The sequence below is a fragment of the Neltuma alba genome, unplaced genomic scaffold (genome assembly GCF_004799145.2).
Source record: "Neltuma alba isolate B1F8T4 unplaced genomic scaffold, ASM479914v2 tig00011414_pilon, whole genome shotgun sequence".
NCBI classification, from domain to species: domain Eukaryota; kingdom Viridiplantae; phylum Streptophyta; class Magnoliopsida; order Fabales; family Fabaceae; genus Neltuma; species Neltuma alba.
Genome location: NW_021636098.1, coordinates 294,987 through 316,152, shown reverse-complemented (window position 1 = coordinate 316,152; position 21,166 = coordinate 294,987). Strand labels below are relative to the sequence as shown.

The following is a 21,166-nucleotide window of genomic DNA, read 5'->3' as shown; positions in this document are numbered from 1 at the left end:
TCTATTATGTATTGATGACTTTTAAAATCAAAGGAAATATTTTATTTATATTTTTTTGAATATCATCCATCGCCCATTGTTTTCGTCTAAATGGTAAATACACACGCTAGCTAACAAAATTTTATCCGGTCTTAACTAAAAGGAGTTATTTTAATCCTAAATCTAAGACATTAATTTTGTATTCTAAATTTATAATTTTTTTCTAAACCCTCCCTATTAATCACATATATTAAGGAGATTTTCAACGAAAATAACATTTTTTCAATACAAATAATTTAATTAAAGGTGATAATTTAGAAAAACTAATACACATTTTTTTATAAATACCTAATTTAATTAATTTTCTTAAGTGTTAAAAATTATTACTCCCAGTGTTTAATATAATAGCCAGATAACTAATTTGCAGATATTAAAAAAACTAGCTAAGTTAACTATTTGTAACATATGTGTGTTGAAATCCCTAAAACACCCCTTTTTAATTAATCATATATATTAGAACCACCATTGATGAAAACCCTCTTAAAACGTATAATCAACAAGAATATTCTGAAAAAATAATTATAATTTTAGAAAACATAGTGAATTGAGGTGTTATAACTACCAAAATAAATCCTTTATCCAACTCCTATATTTAGGATTAAAAGAAATAGTTGTTTCATATGTTTAAGATCCGGATAGCACAAATACGCTAATATTATTATGAAAAACTTTTTTTTTGTTTTTTTTGGAATCAAAAGGCAAGTAAAACTTGAAAAAGAGTTGGAGAAGGAGGTCGCCTATATCGACGCCCCTGTCATTCTATCTAGCTCCAGCTGTGCTCGGCATCCTGGGGGGGCCTCCCTCATCGTTCGTATATCTTCCACATTGTTGTGTGCTTCCCTTGCTAAGTAATCCGCACAACGTGGTGCATGCCGTGGCACCCTGCTGATCTCAATATCCCATTCAGCATAAATAAGGTCCCTAATCTTTCCTATTTCAGCATGTAGTGGATGAGATGCTCCACTGTCCCTGGTTATCAATTGGTATGCTTCAACAGAGTCTGTGTAGACTCGAATTTTCTGGAAGCCTTCCTGCTTGCAAATTGATAGTCCCTGTAATATTGCCTGGACTTCTGCACTCGTTGAGGGTTGATAGCCCAGTTTCTTCTGAAAGCCAAGTATCCAATTTCCTTGATGATCTCTAACTACTCCTCCACAAGTCGCATGATGTTGCAATGATGAGGAGCCATCTACATCCAGCCTCAAATAGTCCTCTGGTGGTGGTTGCCATTGTGATTCTTCTCCAGCATTGTAAGAAAAAATTTGGTGATGTAGTCTCCCATTGCTTGTATCTTCCATTAAACAGTGCATGCAAGTATGAAATACCGCCTTTGACTGGAGTCTTCCTGTTCCAAGTGCTCCTCTGCATCGGTTTTTCCATAGGTTCCAACAGATTACGCTGAACACCTTCGGCCACGGCCATCTTGACACAGCTGCTGTACCCATTCTAGTTGACATATTCCTCTTCAGCCAGACCTGCAAGTTTGAATTGAAAAAAGACAATCTATGGTTAGGAGAGACAAAACGGAGCCAAACTTCTCTAGCAACCTCACAGTCACGATTGGTGTCAAAAAAAAAAAATCAAGAGTCATTTTTGTCCTGAAAGTTGTCACAAAGAAGTTGTAGCTATTCAAGAAATTTTTTGGCTTAGTGTTGCCATGAAAGTGTTAAAAAAGAGCAGTATCACTTTTTCCAACGGCGGCAAAACAGTAGTCTATAACATCAAACCTTGTGTCACGTATAATTCTACACAGCCATGACCATGCTTTCCTGTTTAATCATTTTTGTCTCAGAAGTGTTAATGAAAGGAAAATAACAAAAAAAAAAGTTGGAAACTTGTAAATGCCAAATAAATAATGTTAACAAAAATTTATTGTCATTTACTAATTTAGTATTGTCAACACCAAATAAAATGTTGTTACCAAACATGATATGTGATTTAGTAATTTCCATTTTTTTTATCATTCTTCCAAAAAGAAATGGGTATTTGAATTTTTTTTCCTGTATAAAGGTATCCTTATATTAAAAGTAATTGTATTTAAAGTATGGTCAAATACTAAACGTAAATACTTCTTTCAGAAAATATTCAAATGTTAGTTGACCATGATACAGGTATCCCATTTATCAAACTCTCCTTAATTGTTATGGGTATATCTTTGAAACCGCACAATTTTGCATAATTGACTTAGTCTTCTATATGAGAAGTATCAATAATTAATTACTTAAGTATATGTTTGGAGTTGGAACTAAATCATTATTGCATAAATTAACTTTGTAAAAGTTGAATATCCATCTTAATTTTTAAATTATCAATATGCAATAACATGTAAAGATGCATTAAAATTAGGGATTTTATATATGTTTATTAAAATGTTTAGGATTCCTACATCAAATGTATGGCTTAATTTCATGTCCTCGGAAAAATTTTGCATCATTATACACAATTTTTATGAAGTAGTTTTTTAATATCAAACCGATTTTTTAAATACTAACATCCCCCCAACGCACACGCAAAAAAAAAGAAGAAAAAACTGCATCAGTTAGCATTAGTTGACTGGTGAAACTGGGGTTCCATACAAGGGGTCTTAGTATGTGAATGGAGTGTGTGGGTTGATCACCACCACCTAGATTTGCTGGTATTATAATACATAATTTGATTCTCATTAAAATTTCAACTAAAATTTGTTCAGTACTAATAGTCTTGTAGGTTAGTGGCATATAAGCTCCTCTTGAACATAGAGGTCACAGGTTCAATCTCACTTTGTAAGTGGAGATTGCAGGTTCAATCTTGTTTTGTGACCTCAAACAGTGTTTGTCTTTTTAATTTTTTTTTTTTTAAAAAAGGAAGTTTGTTCAGTGGCTTCATAGAATACCTATGTCCCAAAGGTCAATAAAGTCCAAATCATAGAAGATCAAGCACGTTTAGACTCATTTATCAATTTCCAACCACCTTTCATTTTTTTCCCCCCCTCTCTTACTAATTTCAACAAGTGAGCACTTGTCAGCAGTAATTAATTAAGCTGGTGGAGTTGAGTCTGTTAGTCATTACATAAAGCAGTGTTGACTGGGTTTACAGGTGATCTTTTCTCCTGAGAATTCTTCATGGTCGACAAAACAAAAATGCATTGCAATATCTAATCTGTGTGTCTTCCTCTTTTCTTCAATCTTATGGGCGAGTTTTCGAACCATGTTACAAAAGATAGCTTTACTGACTGGGTCTTCTGTATGACAGGCATGCAATATACGGGTGGAAATGAGTCTAAACCATTAATTCACTTTGTCTCCTATATTGCAAATATGAATATGTGAATCTTCCTTGTTCTTTTAGTCACCTATAAATACCAACCAGCTGATTGCCTTCTCACCCATAACTTGCCTTTAGCGAGCATGAGACGATCTCCAAGTGAGGTGCATTTAATTTTCTTTGTACTATTTTTTGAAGCTTCACAACTCTGTCTCTGTAGGAATCTGACTGTAGTAATCAAGCTCTTTTGAAGTTCAACAGCTTTGAGAATTGCTCGAGGCATGTCCTGTCTTGGGAGGGCAAACATTGCTGCAGATGGAAAGGAGTCAAATGTAATGGCATCACGGGACACTCGGTCAAGCTTAATCTCAGCCCCAAAAGCTGTTCAATGGATAAGCTCAGAAATCTGTCAAACTGCAGTCTCAAATCTGAGGAATTTGCCAATGATTCATTCATCAATAACTACTGATTGTCAAGTAAAGCAATGAGCTCATCTTTGGAAGACTTGAAACGTTTGAACCAATTGGATTTAAGCTTCATTTATTTTCAATCTGGTCCAATCCCATTGTTACTTGGGTCCATGAAACAATTGCAGTACCTCAATCTGTCCAACTGTTACTTTATTGTGAGTGTACCTCATCATCTAGGAAACCTCACAAAGTTGCAGATTCTTGATTTCAACTCAGGTGATCAATTATTTCTTGCTAATGGCACACGTGATCAATGCTTATTTGTTGATGACTTCAATTGGGGTCTCTCGGCTTTCTTCTCTACAATTCACTGGCATGAGTGACGCTTACATCAAATGGCAACAATTCCATGATGCAGGTAATTTCCAATATTCCCTTGTTACAGGCAAACTTTATGCACTGTGGAATTGACAGCTTGAGATTTTCTCATGGGTCTGTGAATTCCTCCGCACTTCCTTCCAAGGTTCAAATCTTGAACCTTAAGGGAAATCATAAAATTCTTCTTACATACTTATCTTGTATTTTATAGGTTATGATTGAAAAAATACTTATAAGCAATTCTAACCAAGCCTTAATGTGCTGCTCCATCATGTTATTGAACACTTCCAAACAAAAATGAAGGAAAAGAGAAAATTTAGTTTTGGATTGAAGGGAGTGATAATTTAGGAAAAATTATAATAAGGTCCCACCTAAGAGAATTAAATATAAAAAAAATTCATTGAAATTATCAAATTAATCTAAAGTCCCAAACGAACGATAACTTTTTTAGTTGTCAATACATACTTCAAAAAAAAAGATAAATACAATTTGATAATTAAATAAATAAAATCTCTTATAATGAAGTTATTTGGAATTTCAGATTAATTTGATAATTTTAAAAGTTTTTTTATATTTAATTCTTTTAGATGTTGGGACTTTATTATAATTTTTCCAATAATTTAAACTTATCCAATCAGCAGGAAGACATTCTGATCTTGTTCTCATTGTCCCCAGTTTAATCCAATCTGCCATCGCTCTCATTAAACCACGCCAACAGTTCCGAATATGCAATCCTGACGCATGAAAGTCCAATTTTGCCCTCAATTTTGCGGTTATATTCCCCATATGTCCTTTACCGTCATCGTCATCCCTTTGTCTTATCCCGCCATTTTCGTCTCCTTTGCGGCGCTTTAACCATCACTGATCGCCATTGACAACTTGCAAGAGCAAAACCCTACCATCTCCTTCTATTTTCCGACTCACCGAGTCACGAGCGGTTCAATTCAACCGATCATGAGCCGATGCACGCGGTTCGAGCTCCTAGAAGACCCTTCCTGTTACACCCCATCCTCCTCCGTCAAAGAGACCTCCATTTTCACTGCCAGAACTAAACCTTTCCCCTCATTCCTCAAGGAAGATCTAGATGTTCAGTTCGCCTTCGACCTCTTCAATCCGTGCCAACTTTCGAGCCAATTTGTAGCCTTCGATGCCGTCTCCGATCTGGTGACTGCTCATCGAATGCCGTCGTTTGTCTGCAAGCGAGTTCAGCGAGTCGAGAGGCTGCTTGGAAGTGAGTTTTGCTTAGAGAGCTTGAGCGACCGAGTGGCCGAGCTGGAGTCGCAACTTGATCGGCTTGTTTGCACCGCGAGCTGTAGTGGCGGTGATCGGAAGTGCACGTGGAAATCGGAGACCAAGGGGTCGGATAAGTTTGGGAGTGACAAGAATTACAGGTGGGTTACGGAATTCAAGGAAGAGAAGAAGACAATGAATGAAAAGGAGAAAAGGGGTATTGCGAAGAATTTCAAATGGACGGCCGAGATTAAGGAGAAGGGGGAAGATACTGGGAGTTCAAGGAAATATACGTACGAGGTAAAGAGTGGTGATGCTGAGAAGAATGGCAGGAATAAGAAGGATAAGAAGAAAAGAAGTGAATTGCGCATTGTGGAGATTGAAGAGCCCAGTGGGAATAAAAATGTGATTCGAAAGCAGGTATGATAACTTGAACTTTTTTAATTTAGAATTGAATAATTAATTGATGGTGGGGTTTGGTTCCTAATAATTAAATCTTGGAGGAACGAGGATGGCAGTGAATAGCTATTTTGGAAATTTCGATTGTTTAAATACGATATGGTTTATTATGGTAGTATGACGTGTATTTGTAGCTTCTATCTCGTTGCTTCATTGCTTGCTTGCATCTTCGTCTCTGTGGGTGGGTTGGTCAGCACTGTAGAATTTAATCAATTTATAGTCTAACAGCTGATATGATGCTAAGGTCCTAGTGTCTTCCTAATAATCTTCAAGAAATTCAATGCGATTGTGTATGTTTGCCATATGTATAAAATAAGACTCAGAATTTTGATTTCTAACTTCTGTAAGAACTTGGATCCTTTGCGTCCTTCTATCCTGCAGGACCAGGCTTCTCTCTGACGAGTCAGGCAGGTGAGTTTAATCAAACATGGGTTTTACCGATTAATCTGTTATGACTTGAATGCACAACATTTTCAATAGTTGTTCAATCTGCCTAGACTGCTAATGAATCATGACGATATGTCCTTACTTCTGGTTGTCCCAAGTAGCCTCTGTAGTGTGGGAGGAGCAGAAGCGAGATGATTATTAATTACGTATCTTCTAAATTATATGCCTAAACTCTAACTAGGAACTGAAGACATCTGTGCTTTCAGTGCATACTGCCTCCGGTCCTTAATATAAAAATTAGTTTAATATTTAATTTAGTTCTAAATATAAGATTATTATCCATTTTGTCTTTCATGTTTATCCATTTTTTTTCAAAATAATCTTTGTAATAGTTGCACATGTCAAAAGTTTCATCAAATAATAATTCTAATTAATATACATAATTAGCAAGGGTATTCTAGGGACAACAACACCTATTTACAACAAATAATTAACTTAACAGACTTTCCTAATATACTCAAATTAGTTAATTAGCTCTTATATTAAGGACCTCAGATAGTATAATATTCCACTAGATGCTGTCATATTTCACATAAACCCATCTTTAAGAGCTTTCTGTGCATTTAAAACTTCCCTAAATTTAGAATCATGTACAAATAGCCCCCTTACTTTTAAATTAGTAAGCCTCCTTGAACTTACAAATCTATGCAGATAACTCTAAACTAATTAATTTTATACCCTTAAACTTTATCTTTGTAAGCATGTAATCCGCTCAAACTTAATGATTATATGAACTTTAAGGCATTTGCAAATAAATAATGAACAAAGCCAATAGCATGGAAGTTATCTGCATCGATATGAAAGTTCAAGAAGGTTTATTGTAAAGTTTCAAATGTTAAAGAGGTTATTTACATATGACATAAGATTAAGAGCAGTTTTACATAATTTGGCCTCTATTTTATATATGCTAGCTTTCAGTGCATTTAATGTTAGCTACTTTTCACTTCTCTTGAATATGAATGGAATGCAGATTTTAACAAATAAAGGCTGTTATTGTTTCAAATAATCTAGCAATCTGAGATTTTCTATTTAATTTCCTTGCTGAATATGGGACATGCGAAGAGATATGGAGCTGTTCAAAGTAACAGGGGCAAGAGGAAAGAATTATCTCCTCAAGATGCTGCATTATTGATCCAACGCAGCTTTAGGGCTTATTTGATCCGAAGGTCAAAAGTTCTTCGCGCACTTAGAGGACTGGCTGTTGCAAAATCTAGGTTGAAGGAAATCAGGGTTCTATTTAATAATTTTGCCTACCAGCATCGGATAGCTCGTGATGCAGAGGAACGCCAGAAGTTTGCAGAGAAAATCATTGTCTTGCTTCTCACTGTTGATTCCATTGAGGTAACATGTTCCTCACTCTCTCAGCATCTCTCTTTGCATTATCAATCAAGTTCTTTATAGAATTGCTACGTGTTAAGAAAATTAATTTAGTTATGTGTTAAAAACTGTGTTGATTTTCTTAGCGTATCTTTTTTAATTTTTTTACATTGGAAACTACTCTCTTAACTTGTGCAATCAACAGAGAGAGTTTAGGGGGGAAATTATAGAGATACAATGAATTGAGATATTACATTTAAGATTAAAACAATCTTCTCTAATAGCTCTTACATTTGGGATCAGGAGAGTACCCTGTATTTGGAGCCAAATTTGTCATGATCTTTACAAACTTGTGTGAAAGTACTAGAAACTTTTTACCATGTAATGCAAAAGAGAACTAATAAGTTTTTAAAAAAAATGTAGTAATGCAAGATTAAAGTAAAAGATACTTGAAGGCAATACCCATTTTGTAATATTTAGACTGGGTTGAGAAGCATGGAAAAAAGGTTAAAGGAATATATATAAACCAAAAAGGGGCGCAAAGCCCGACAAATAATTTCATGATATAGGAGTTACACTGTTTATAACTTGTGAATATCACAATGGGTTTATGCATTCATATTTTTACAGGGAGCCGACTTTTTTGTGCGATCCACGAAGAGGTCGATGGTAGATGAGCTGGAAGCGATGTTGGATGTGGTGGATCCGCAGCCAGGTGAGAAGAAGATCAACCTCCGTTAAAAGAAGGACCTTTGATTTGCCTGATGATGTTATCCAAAAGGAGATTGCAGAGGGTGCTGAGCAGAGATAGCTGCAGCTAGGAATAGTAATACTAAGTTGCTTGCATCTTGCTTTCCAATTCCCCATGGTTTTAATAGTTCTTTACTGTGCATATATATTAGTCTTGATATTTAAGAATTACATGTAAATTATGCTTTTTCTTAAACTTCTTGAACTTATTTTTGTTACCTGAATAAAAGATTTCTTGTTCTTTATTAGAATAGCAGATAGTGGATTGTGATTGGGTCTACATACGTTTTGTAAAAAAAATAGTACTCCTCCTGTCTTTAATATAGAACTTAATTGTTGAGTTGATTTTGGTCCTAAATATAAGACATATTTTTTAAATTTATTAATTTTTTCTAAATTACCCCTATGGATACTTTTTCAGTCATAATCAAATAAAAAAAGGAGAAAAGATACTAAGAAAGATGATTATAATATTTTAAAAAACACATGTAATATTTTTTATGCTTAACTAACTTACCTAACTTAATTTTTTTAATCTAATTAAATTAGTTAAGTAGATGTTATATTAAAGATCAGAGGAGTATAATTAAAAAAAGGAAAACGTTCAATTGAAACATGAAATCGTGATTGAATTTGTCCTAATTCTCATATGTGACAGAAGAGGGAGGTGTATGAGATGAAAATCTCATATGCAGTCTGTCAACTTTTCTACCATAATCCCTTAAAAAAAAACAAACAACAAAACTGCCTCATATAATTTAATCATATATCTTTATTAGCGTAGTTAGTTTTTGTAACTCTGTTCTGTTAGTACCATTAGCCCATCTAACAGAACAAAATTAAAAGATTTGATTAAGAGGCAAAACATATAGATACCAAATTAAAAATTAAAAAAAAAGTATAGATGCCTGCAAAATGATTTTCCCAAATAGGTTTAAAAATAAGAAATGTGATTAGTAAGTTACATGAAAAGTAAGACTTTTTTTTTAATTACGTAGGCAGACACAGCTTGAAGCAAGAGTAAAACTAAACTAAGAAGACCAATGCATTAGCATTAGCTTAAGTTATCTAACTCGTATTTCGGATCAGATAGACTACGGAGGATGATTTGTTATCCTAATCAAAATAAAAAATAAAAGGATGATCTGTGATGGGATAAACTAAGAGAGAGATGGTCCAAAAACAGGAGAGAAACCAAAGGAATAGGCCATCAGGAAAGCCCAAAAGATAGTGTTGGTAAGCCCACAGTTCGCTACAGATATAAACATGGACTTATCTCAATCTTGATCCACGTTTTGTTTTTGACTCGTTCTCATACAGTTCTTCAAACTCTTTAATATAAATGTGCTAAGGAAATGTAATCATTAATTGAAATTCATGGTTCTTCATGATGCATATTACAATCATATGGTATCTTGTTTGAACTAATGAGAGGGAACGGGAAATAAAATTTAAATTTTTATCTTTTTATTTAAATTTAATTTAGTAATTTTCTTCCAATTCTTATCTCTCTTTTTTTTTTCAATTAAAAAAATTACATTGAAATTTTAAAGAAAATGTGAGCATTGGAATTCTACTTTAATTTATCCTCCTGTTTTACCCAATCTAAGCATGATGCATGTTCTTTTTCTTTTTTGCTAAATACAAACATTCTTATATTTGAGATGATTCTGTTTAAGATATTATCGAGTATTAAATGTAGACATTTTTTCCAATCAAAATTCAAACATTGGTGTGCTCATATTTCAATTTTAACCATATTTAATACTCTTCCAGTCCTTAATATAAGATCCATTTAACTAATTTGATTAGATTAAGGAAGTTAGGTAAATTAGTTAATTATAAGAAATGTGACACGTTTTTCCTAAAATACCATAATCATCTTTCCTAATACCCCTCTTTCTCTTCTACTTGATTATGATTGAAGGAGTATCTATAAGGGTAATTTAGAGAAAATTGATAAATTTGAGAAATGGGTCTTATATTTAGGACCAAAACCAATTCAATAATTGGGTCCTATATTAAGGACCAGAGGAGTATATATATACTCTAAAAGAATAAAGATCTACACTATAATAAATTAATAATAAAATAGTACATTCATATTAAAAATTTAATGATGCGACTTATAAATAAGACTCAAAAAGATCTTTTCTCTCCACCTTAGAATTAGAGGAGTAATTCATGGTTTTAAATATAAGTAAATTTTAAAAATATTATTTTTAAATAAATTGTACTCCTCCGGTCTTTAATATAAGACCCAATTGTTGAGTTGATTTTGGTCCTAAATATAAGACCCATTTATCATATTTATCAATTTTCTCTAAATTACCCCTATGGATACTCTTTCAACTATAATCAAGTGGAAGAAGAAGATAGGTATTAAGAAAGATGATTATGGTGTTTTAGGAAACACATGTCACATTTCTTATAATTAACCAACTTACTTAACTTCCTTAATCTAATCAAATTAATTAAATGGATCTTATATTAAGGATCGGAGGAGTACTATTTTTCCTCGCTTCTATTAAAGTGGTTGAAGCCGATGAAGACGAGAGAAGCATAAAAAACCATGAGTATGTGGTTGTTGACATTAAATTAGTGAATTTAAATATCGATCACGAATCAAATATGTCTTTTTTTTTGTGATAATCAAACCGGTTAATTTGAATCTAACATTTCAAAGCATTTTCTCAAGTATATCCAATATCTTAAAGCATTTTGTTGTACATGTAGCACCCTGAAATATTTTTTAAGTGCATCCAGTGCCAAAAAAATATTTTTTGGTGCACCCAGCACTAAGGTAAAAAAAAATATTTTAACGTGTTAGACGTACCTAAATAAATATTTTGAGGTATTAGATACACAAAAAAATATTTTACGATATTGGACGTATTTAAAAAAATATTTTTAGGTGTTAAATACATCACAAAATACTTAATGGCACTGAATACATCTAAGAAAATATTTTGAATGCATCTTAACCCTAATCAAATGTGTCTTTTTTTTGTTTAGCATATTGCATAATTTAAAGTGTGTTTTAGGTAACACGTGAAATCTCCATCGTTAGTTGGAACTAAAATATCCGCTTTCCCCATGTGACACACGATCCCAAGAGCCAAAGCATTTTTCTTTTTTTGGCCTGCAATTCACGTTCTTCCATATATATATAATTACTTTGCTATTTTAAAATAGGAAAATAACACTTTAGTCGTTGTCTGATTTTCTTAAAAATTAATTGATCAAAATGCTCATATTCATGTGGGAAGGAAAAAAAATAGTTGCATGAGTAACTAACGTGTATTTTGATGGCAAAATAAAACCAGCGTCTATATTGTAAGGAAAGTCAGAACAATACATCCTACTTAAAACTGTTGAAAGTTCATTTGAAATTATTTTCAATAAAAAAAATTTTTAACCATTTGTAAATGTAACAATGTGAAATCATTTTTTCCTATTTATAAGCCACTTCCAATATACTTCATCAAAATTAAAAAAATAAATAAATCTCATTAACTTTGTCATAAAGTTTAATAAATTTTTAGTTTTACCCCTATTTAATCTTTAGTATGCTTTTCATGAGTATAACAATCTATACCATAATAAATACAATAATAAATGAAGGGGCAAAATTATACAAAAATGTTAAAAGTTTAATAACGTGATTTATAAATACAAACAAGAAGACATTCTCTCTCCTTCTAAATAGAATTGGTGGAGGATTTTTTTTTCTTTGCATCCATTCTTCAATTTAATAATGAAAGCAAAGCTGGAAAGCATGATACAACTAAGGGTAAAGCGTGGAATATTTTTCCTCTATTCATGCTTTAATTTTAAAAATAATGGAAGCTAGGCTGAAAAATAATATACTTTAGCAAAAAAATTGAGGCTATTGTTATTATTAAATCTATAATTTTTTTATGACTATAGATAACTTTTTATTGGAAGCAATGCTAGGTATTAAATGTAAATACCTCTTTTAGTAAAAATCTAAACCTAGTATTAGAGACAATATTTTTCGAGACATTGTTATACATTGAATGTGAGCTCATCTCACAAAAAAAACTTGAACATCAGTTTGTTATTTTGTAAAAGACTACCCTTTTTGTTTTTTTTTTCGCTATGTATAGGTATTTTTCTATTAAAAACAGTTAGCCCTACTAAGTATTAAATGTGGACGCTTTGTTTCTTGAAGATTCATATCCTTTCACTATGTTACGAGATAGTAGCTTATTTTATTAGACCTAATGTTGTTGGTTGCCCTTCCTGTTGTTGTCACAGTATCACAGCTATCATATATTGATTCTACTCCTCTATGTTAGGTGGGCTTCATAGGTTGACACGAGTAGGGCCACATTAAGTTTGCATCGGAGCCCCCAATGGCCCATCACAATTGACGTTTTCATTACTTCCCATCGATCTAAATTTTACTTATTCATGAAAATAAATAGTATTGTATTTGGTGTACTGTACAACAAAGAGAAAATAACAAGAATTATTTTTGAATTTTTCCCAATGATGTATTTGTTACTCCTCCTATCCTAAATATAGGATCCATTTTCTAGTGTAATTACACTACAAAATAGGTTCTATATTTAGGACTGGAAGAGTATTTTAATAAAAAAAAAAAATTCTCCTTAATGCATGTGTTATAATGCAATTAACATAATATATACTAGCTCCGGTCATAATCATAAGAGCTAGTCGACTAATTTGAGAAGATTAAGGAAAGAAGCTAAGTTAGTTATTTGTAATAAATATGTGTTGTCTTTCTTAACATATCCTTGCTTATTAAGTGTATTAACTATAACTACCATTGTTAGAAGGACTATCTTGAAAAAAAAGTATAAATATGAAAGACAAAATGAATTGGGGTCTTATATTTAGGACCAAAATAAAAATCAAACAAAGTCTTATATTAAACACCGGAAGTAGTGTGTGTATGAAAATTAACAAAATTGCTAGCGTCAGCGCAAACCTAATGCTTCTGGTTTTGTTTATCAATATTAATTATAAAGCCACGTTATAAATGACTATGCTATTAAAATCTAAAACTCAATTACTTGGATGTATGCATGAAATGCAGAAATGGTTCCGTGAAAAATAGTTCTATCTGTCAGCACAAAACAAAAAAACGTTCTATCTAACCTTTTGTGTTCATTAGTTACAAAAGAGTTTCCCAATTTTTCCTAACAAAATCGTTTATTTCTTAAAAAACTTTGTAGTAACATACTGGCAATGGATTGAATGGTCAAAGGTTGGGAAGAACGTGGGATGTTTCATTGTATCTCTGCTTTTTTCATAAAATACAACCTTCAAGTTGACTTGTCGGAGCTGCGTGTGGGAGCACCCCAACACAGAATTCCCTAATTGGTTTTAGTGACGTCATCATTACGTATTTTCTTGAACAACACAATATTCTTTGAAAAAAAATAAGGAAGAGAGAGAGAGAGATCACAGGTTCAATTATCTACTCGGACAACGGGGTGTGTATGAGTATTTGATGTATTAATAAAACTTTAAGATATTAAATGAACCATCAATTAAGTAATATTCAAAAAAAAATTTTAAGGTGTATATATAAGTTTATATTAAATCATCGTCTTCTTATATTATTTCCTTCGTTGAAGAGAGGTGCTTTTCTCATACAAGAAAAATGTCATTGTGCACAAGGTGCAAGATACAATATTGAAAGAGAAAAGGTAAACATATATGCGAATTACATTTCTTAAATTCGATTTGGTATGAATGATATTAGGTATGATAGAGAAAGAGTATTAAAGCATTAAATAGATAATGACCATCGCCCCTATTAAAATAATAAATATACAATTTTTTGGAACATATTTTCTCTATCTTCTTTTCTTAGAGTAGTAACATATGATGATGTCATACCTGCGAATCAGCAAAAGAGGATCTATATTGTATTTGTAGACATAGAGTTTTTTGAAATATTGAAGTGGCGTAGAATGGGTAATGTTGTTAAAATCTAATTGAATATTGAGGGAAAATTTTAAGAGGATGAAAAACTTCCTTTTACAAAAAAATTGAATTACAAATATTTGATTATACATTTTACGACCATAAAAATTAAATAAAATTGAGACAATACAAAGCTGAATCATCCTTATTAAATATCATATGTCTTTATTTAGTATACTTTTATTATAATCTTATTAATAAGTCTTGGATGTGAAAATGTTGAGTTTAGATTACAGTTTCAAAGTACTTTAATCACTCATATTGATCCAATAGGGTCAGACACCATATGGTAGTGATTGACTGTGAATATCAGTTTGGAAGGATTCCTAAAGTATTCAAATTTGAAGCCTGCTTGTTGGAGTGTGTGGATTTTTTAGAAGCAGTCCGAAGAGGCTAGAACTTGGAGGAAGATTTGTGTGGAACTAAGGTGAGAGAGGTTGTGTATAGATTAAAAAATTGTCAAAAGAATTCTTGCAAAATGGGGGAAAGAGGTTTTCCATAATGCTAGAAAATAGATTGATCAACTTACAGAAAAATTGGCTAAATGTTATGAAGGCATTCTAAACAAAGAAAAGCGAAGAAAAGCAAAGCTAATTTTAAAGGAGATTAAGGAGGCTTGGGATAGGGGGAAAAAAAGTTTTGGTGGCAAAGATCAAGGGTCAAGTGGTTAAAGGATGGAGATAGAAATACTAGATTTTTCCATTCAAGCACAATGCAAAGAAGATTGAGAAATAAAGTAGTAAAATTGAAGAAAGAGATGGAAGTTGGTGGGAGGGAGAAAGTGAGGTAGATGTTGCCTTTTTCAATTTTTACACAAATGTTTTTTCCTCTAGAGGACAGAGGGATATGTCTGAGGCTTTAAAATTTGTGGAGAAGCTAATTACTAGGGAAGGTAATAAAAATTTAGAAAGGAAGTGGACTGTTGAAGAAGTCAAGACAACAACCTATCAGTTAGATGGGACTAAAGCTCCATGCCAGATGGGTTTTCAGATGCAAGGGAAATGTAACCGTTGACTCTCTAGCGGTGTTAATAATGAAGGTATGGTACCTTGTGGATGGCTAGTTGAGCCACCATCCCTTCTGTACTCTATAATGAGAAGAGACGTGTGATTTGTTCTCTAATTCTAGAATGAAAGTTGGAATAGGTTGATGACTTGTGTAGTTTTGATGGTTCTCTATCACTTCTTTGTTTTGTTGTTTTGTTTCTTATTTCTTTGTTATTGACTGTCTTGAAGTTTGGAGTATTACCATATACTTCTAGGATAGTTTTCTGGTATTAATAAAAATATATTACTCGTCCGGTCCTTAATATAGAACCCAATTATTGAATTGGTTTTGGTCTTAAATATAAGACTCATTTCTCATATTTATCAATTTTCTCCAAATTACCTCTATGGATACTCCATCAACCATAATCAAGTAAAAGAAGGAGAGGGGGTATTTAGAAAGATGATTTTGGTGTTTTAGGAAAAACGTGTCACATTTTTTATAATTACCTAACTTACCTAACTTCCTTAATCTAATCAAATTAGTTAAATAGGTCTTATATTAAGGACCGGAGGAGTATTAAGCTAAAAAAGAACTAACAATGCATCTTCAAAAAGCATTTGTCATCAAAAGAAAAAAGAGAGAAGGTTTAAAACTAGCATGAAAAATTAATAAGTAATATGAATAAAAATGAACTTTATGTGAATTTGAAATCGTTATATACTTTGGTTCGTTAAGGATCATGTATGTAAGGGGTGTGATTTATTAAAGCAAATTTTTGTGCTCATTTGATTGCTAATTAATAATAATTATGTAAAATTACATTATTCATTAAGTCATGAATAATATTACACATGAGTTTGCTTTGATATTAAATATGAGATCTCAACCTATTTTGTCTCTTAAATTTATAATTTTTTTTCTAAATTTTCCTTATTAATTACAAAATTATTATTAAAAGAGAAAATAATTATGTATTTAATGTTTTTAATATAAGAGTTAGATAACTAATTTAAAAAAATTAACAAAATTAATTAAGTTAATTATTTATAACAAATAGGTATTGACTTTTTTAAATTATGATTATTCAATCATGCATAGTAGAGTGAGATGTTAAAGTACAGGAAAAGGATGTACAGCTTGGGTTTCTTTAGAAACCAACCCTTTCTCCTCCTAACTCTGAACACAGCAAAAGCCTAATCCCTCTCAGATGCTCGTAAGCTCCATATATATAAGATTTGTTTGTATTGAAATGGTCCAAAATAGACAACGCAAATCATCATCGTTATAAAGTTAAGGCCTTTAAAAAATTGAGAAAATCAATGTAAAGTTGTTTTTCTTTGTGGGGACGGTGTGTTGGTCAAAAGCATATTTGGTAAATTGTAAAAAAGAGAGAAAGAGGTTAGGCAGACCTGAAGGGCGTTGAAAACAAAGATTCCCTTCCCCTCCCTTCCAGCCTAAGTGCCTTTCTGCGTAGCTTCCAACTCATTGCCTTGGATGAATGAAATATGAATGACCTTTTTCAGTTTTTAAATTATTATAATATTAATTTCTTAATAATCTGAAGCAAACCAGCAAACCGCCCAAATTCAACCTCCCTCCCTTCCTCCCTTTTTTTTTTTTTTTTTGGTTGGACCCTTCCTCCCTTCCTCCCTTTGTTTTTTTGGTTTTCCCGTCCCTGCTTTGACTCTTTCGGCCTTGTACTACCCGATGTACTCCTGTAGCCAGCTCACACTGGGCCCCACTTCCCCGCACGTGCTCCTCTTTATTTCCCATCATCATTTTAATCAACGTAATAAAGGGCTCATCCTTAAACTAGTTGAAACAGTAATTTGAGAGTTACACTTCAACAAACGCCAAATAAATCATGATTAAAATATAAAACAATATTTATATACCATTCCGGTATTTAATATAAATCACATGTAACACAATCTCACATATTAAAAAATAAATTAAATTGATAATTTTTTAATTTTATTCTTACTAAAATTTTCTCTTTCTCTACATTCACAAATCATTTTCATATCTCTCTCTTTTTTTTTTGTCTTTACAATGAGATAAATAAAGATAAAATTAAAAAATAAATATTAAATGTATTACAAGTGACTTATATTTAAGAATAAAGTAATAATATTTAATTAAAAAATACATTAATTTATAAGTAAATAAATAGATAATATTATTATTAAAAAAACTCGTCCATTTGCACATGGATAAGTTAACTAGGATGATTCTAGGTCATTCTTCCCTAGTTCCTTTGAGTTTAGTGGTTATTAAGATGGACCAGGTGGTGGTGGTTATTGAATTACTCGATCGATCATCTAAGCTAATTAGGTTTTTATATCATGATTTTAACCCTAAAAAAAGATTACAATCCTCATATTCCATAAACACAGTGACAACATTCTCTTCCAATCCATAAGTTAATTATTGGTGTAATATTTATAGAACAAGGGAACAACCCTCGAGGGTAGAAAAACCGATAAGAACAATATCATCAAATAATTAAGCTTAAAGTATGTGTTTGATTCTCTAAATTTCTATTAAAATTTCAATTTAGCCCCTTAATAATAAAAAATTATAACTGAGATTAAACTTATGGCTTTTTATTTACTATTATATCTGGTTTTAATTATAAGACCTCATTTGTAAACTATAAATAAGATTTTGTAATTAAAATCGGAGATAGTATATAAAAGAGTTTTTAATGGTAACTTCTCCTTTGGTATAAATAATTTACTTTTAAAATTGATTTTTGTTTAGCACCCAACTCCAAATCAATCACATGTGAACAAAGATAATGGATAAAAACTTTATTACTAAAATAAACGATAAAAACTTTGTTCCAGCAATTTATTGTTAATATTTAAATTACAAGTAAAATAGTTATTCGTATGAATTACTAAAATTATTCATAAAGAAATTACAGATATAAATAAATGTATTGTATATAATTATAATCATTGGTACGAATTTAATTAATTTTTTAATAACACTTTTTACTCTTATTTTTTAAAATAATCAATACAAAAATTAAAAAAAAAGACAATTTACAATTAATTTTTTTAATAACACTTTTTACTCTTATTTTTTTAAATAATCAATACAAAAATTAAAAAAAAGACAATTTACAATTACTAGACAAAAAAATTAAAACGATACTATTTTTTATATGCATATAATATTTAGGTATACATCGCTTTAATTAAAAGATTTATCGTGAAGTACCGTATAGTCTAATGACATGAAAACTTTCTTGTAAGTATGAAAGCATAATAAATTAAAAATAAGATTACATATTTACATAATAAATTTAATAAAATAACTTATATCAGACACAAAAAATACTCTCTTTCTGTCTTATAATGATAATTAGGGAGGGAGGAGTACAACCTCTTCACCAACCAATCTTTGGTCTTAATTCTAGTTACTTATTAGGTACAAACTCTTAAGTTCAAGTTCACGTGAATATTAAAAGCGTCTTTAAACTTGATCGCGCTAGAATATCACTAATCATATATCTATTTGAAAAAAAGAGCCCAACATCTTCCAAATTCAACCAAACCGTTGGTGGTTTTACTTATGCTGTAAGACAACAAAAGGTTGGTTTTACGTAGGAGCGTGTGCGTATCCAAAAAATAGTCAACAAGCCCTCTCGTTCCAGAGTGTTTGGTCCCCTCGTCGTAAATAAGATTTAAAGCGCAAGACTCGTGGCAACTTACTATATTTATAAGTTTCCTCTTCTTACCAGATACTTATTTTATTATTTAGTTAATAATTAAATATGTGTTCGGTTGTTTTCTTCAATCTCTCGAAATGCTCTTCAAAAATTATTTTTTACCCCTCTAATCCTATTTATAAGATAGAGAGAGAATGTTTTTCTTAGTCCTAAGTTTTAGTATGAATGTATTATTTTGTCTTTATTTATTATAGTATAGATAATTATCTTTTTTAAATGTTGTATATATTAAATAGAGGTAAAGTTAGAAAGTTGATACTTCTCTGATCGTATTTATAAGTCACCTTTAACATGTTTCACACATACTAAAAAAAGCCTTAAACTTTATTAACTCTCATTTAAAATTGAATAATTTTTTAACTTTATCCCTATTTAATATACATTATATTTTATGTAAATAAAATCAATACAATAATAAATGAAGAAAAAATTATACATTTATACAAAAAATTTCTTTCAATACTTTATAAATAGGATAAAAATTTTTTTTAATCTTTTTGTCTTATAAATTGAGCTAAAAAGTATATTTTAATAAAAAGTTAACACAATTAAGTGTTTTTTTGGAGTCATTGTGAAACATATTAAAAATATCTCATAAATAAGACCAAATACGTTGAACCGATGCGCACACAGATTATTTTAAATAAGGCGACAGATAACAACTTCTTTTTTCTTTTTTTAAATAAATTTGTGAAACCCGATGTTGTAGTTACGAATCAAACTTCAATGGCAACAAACGTTATAAGGGTCCTCTCAGGAATTGACACCGCACGCGTTATGTGAACTGAAAAAAGAATATACCTAGCCAATGCCTAATGGTAATACTCTAGACAATATAAAATCAGTTAGAAAAATTCTAGATTAATTTCTCATAAAAAAACTAAAAAGAAAGTTGAGTTTTTGAAATTTATTATTGGGTTTGTATGTTATCAAAGCTCAATATGAGTTTGTTAGTCAAACTAGTGAACTAATGAATTGGTACCTGATCGATTTGGTCAAAAATGATCCTCAATTATGCCTAACAATATTTGCCTTAAATTTTTAATACTAGTATTAATTACTAAATTATTAATTACTAAATAATTATGTTAAAACTAAAAATGTTATTAATATATTTAAATTTAAAATATTTCTAAATTTTAATTTTAATCTTTTTATTTGATTAAAAATAAGTATTCTGAACATATGATTTTTATATAAAAAAGCTTAAGTGAATTAATGGATTAATCAAATATTTAATAACGCTGATAAATTGACAACCTATTACTTAAATTGAGATTTAAAAAGATGTCTGGTATCAATTACGGCAAACCGATTTTTTAAATTTCCTAGTTTGAATTGTAGCAATAACACTTAAGAATTCTAAACAAGAGAAAGTAAAGGCTTGTTTGGTTTTTTCTTTTAAAAGCAAAGCAAAGAAATAAAGAAAACCTGTTTGATAAGTTATTTTTAGTTGGTATGTTTGAAAAAAAAACAGTAATATGTTTTTAAAAACTAAAAAACCAAAACAATTTTTAGATTTTTTTTGTTTTTATATTTTGTATTTTTTGTTTTGGAAAATTAAAGTAATCCTTTTCTCTTTTTTTTATGGCTTTAAAAACTTGACCGAAACCGGTCGGTTTAGACCAGAAATTGGTCCGGTTTATGGGAAATCTATGACTCGCTGGGTCGAGCAGTTTACGGAGTCTTCCTTTTTCATCCAAGAGACCAGCATGGATGAAATTTTTTTTTACAGCTTTGGAGACGATGATGGCACAAGAAAAAAGAAAAAAGGGGGAAGTATAACCAAGGTGGAAATTGAAGGCTTTATCAACCAACAATTGTACCTGGAAGAGATTTGGTGAAATCTTCAACTGATAACGATGTGTGATGGTGAGAGAGAAAGATTGACAAGTGGGTGAAAGCACAAGCCACCCTAAGAAGTCATGATGGTTAGCGAGATTGAGATTGGAAGAGATGCTTATCAGAGAGATTTGATCTAACAGGAGATTAGTTTTTCACAACATGATGAATCAAGGTTTGAATACCTGTTGGGAGAGATATCTACATTTAATAGAAGATAATTTCTCGAATAAGATTGTCTCCAATAAAAATATATTTATGTTTTAGCGGAAAAAAAAGAGACAATTGCTTGTGAGGGAAAGGAGGAAATTCTTTAGAAAACCGAGCAACAGAGACGGAG

The 21,166-nt window shown here is 31.2% G+C and overlaps 1 protein-coding gene across 1 annotated transcript; it reads left to right on the top strand.

Moving 5' to 3' along the window:
* The first annotated feature begins 4,935 nt into the window (after positions 1-4,935).
* On the top strand, positions 4,936-8,312 carry LOC114713070 (BAG family molecular chaperone regulator 7-like). The gene is made up of 3 exons (XM_028897652.1): positions 4,936-5,720; positions 7,269-7,547; positions 8,154-8,312. Exons 1-3 carry the CDS (start codon positions 5,025-5,027, stop codon positions 8,262-8,264), a joined length of 1,086 nt encoding a protein of 361 aa, XP_028753485.1. The 5' UTR covers positions 4,936-5,024; the 3' UTR covers positions 8,265-8,312.
* The last annotated feature ends 12,854 nt before the right edge of the window (positions 8,313-21,166 follow it).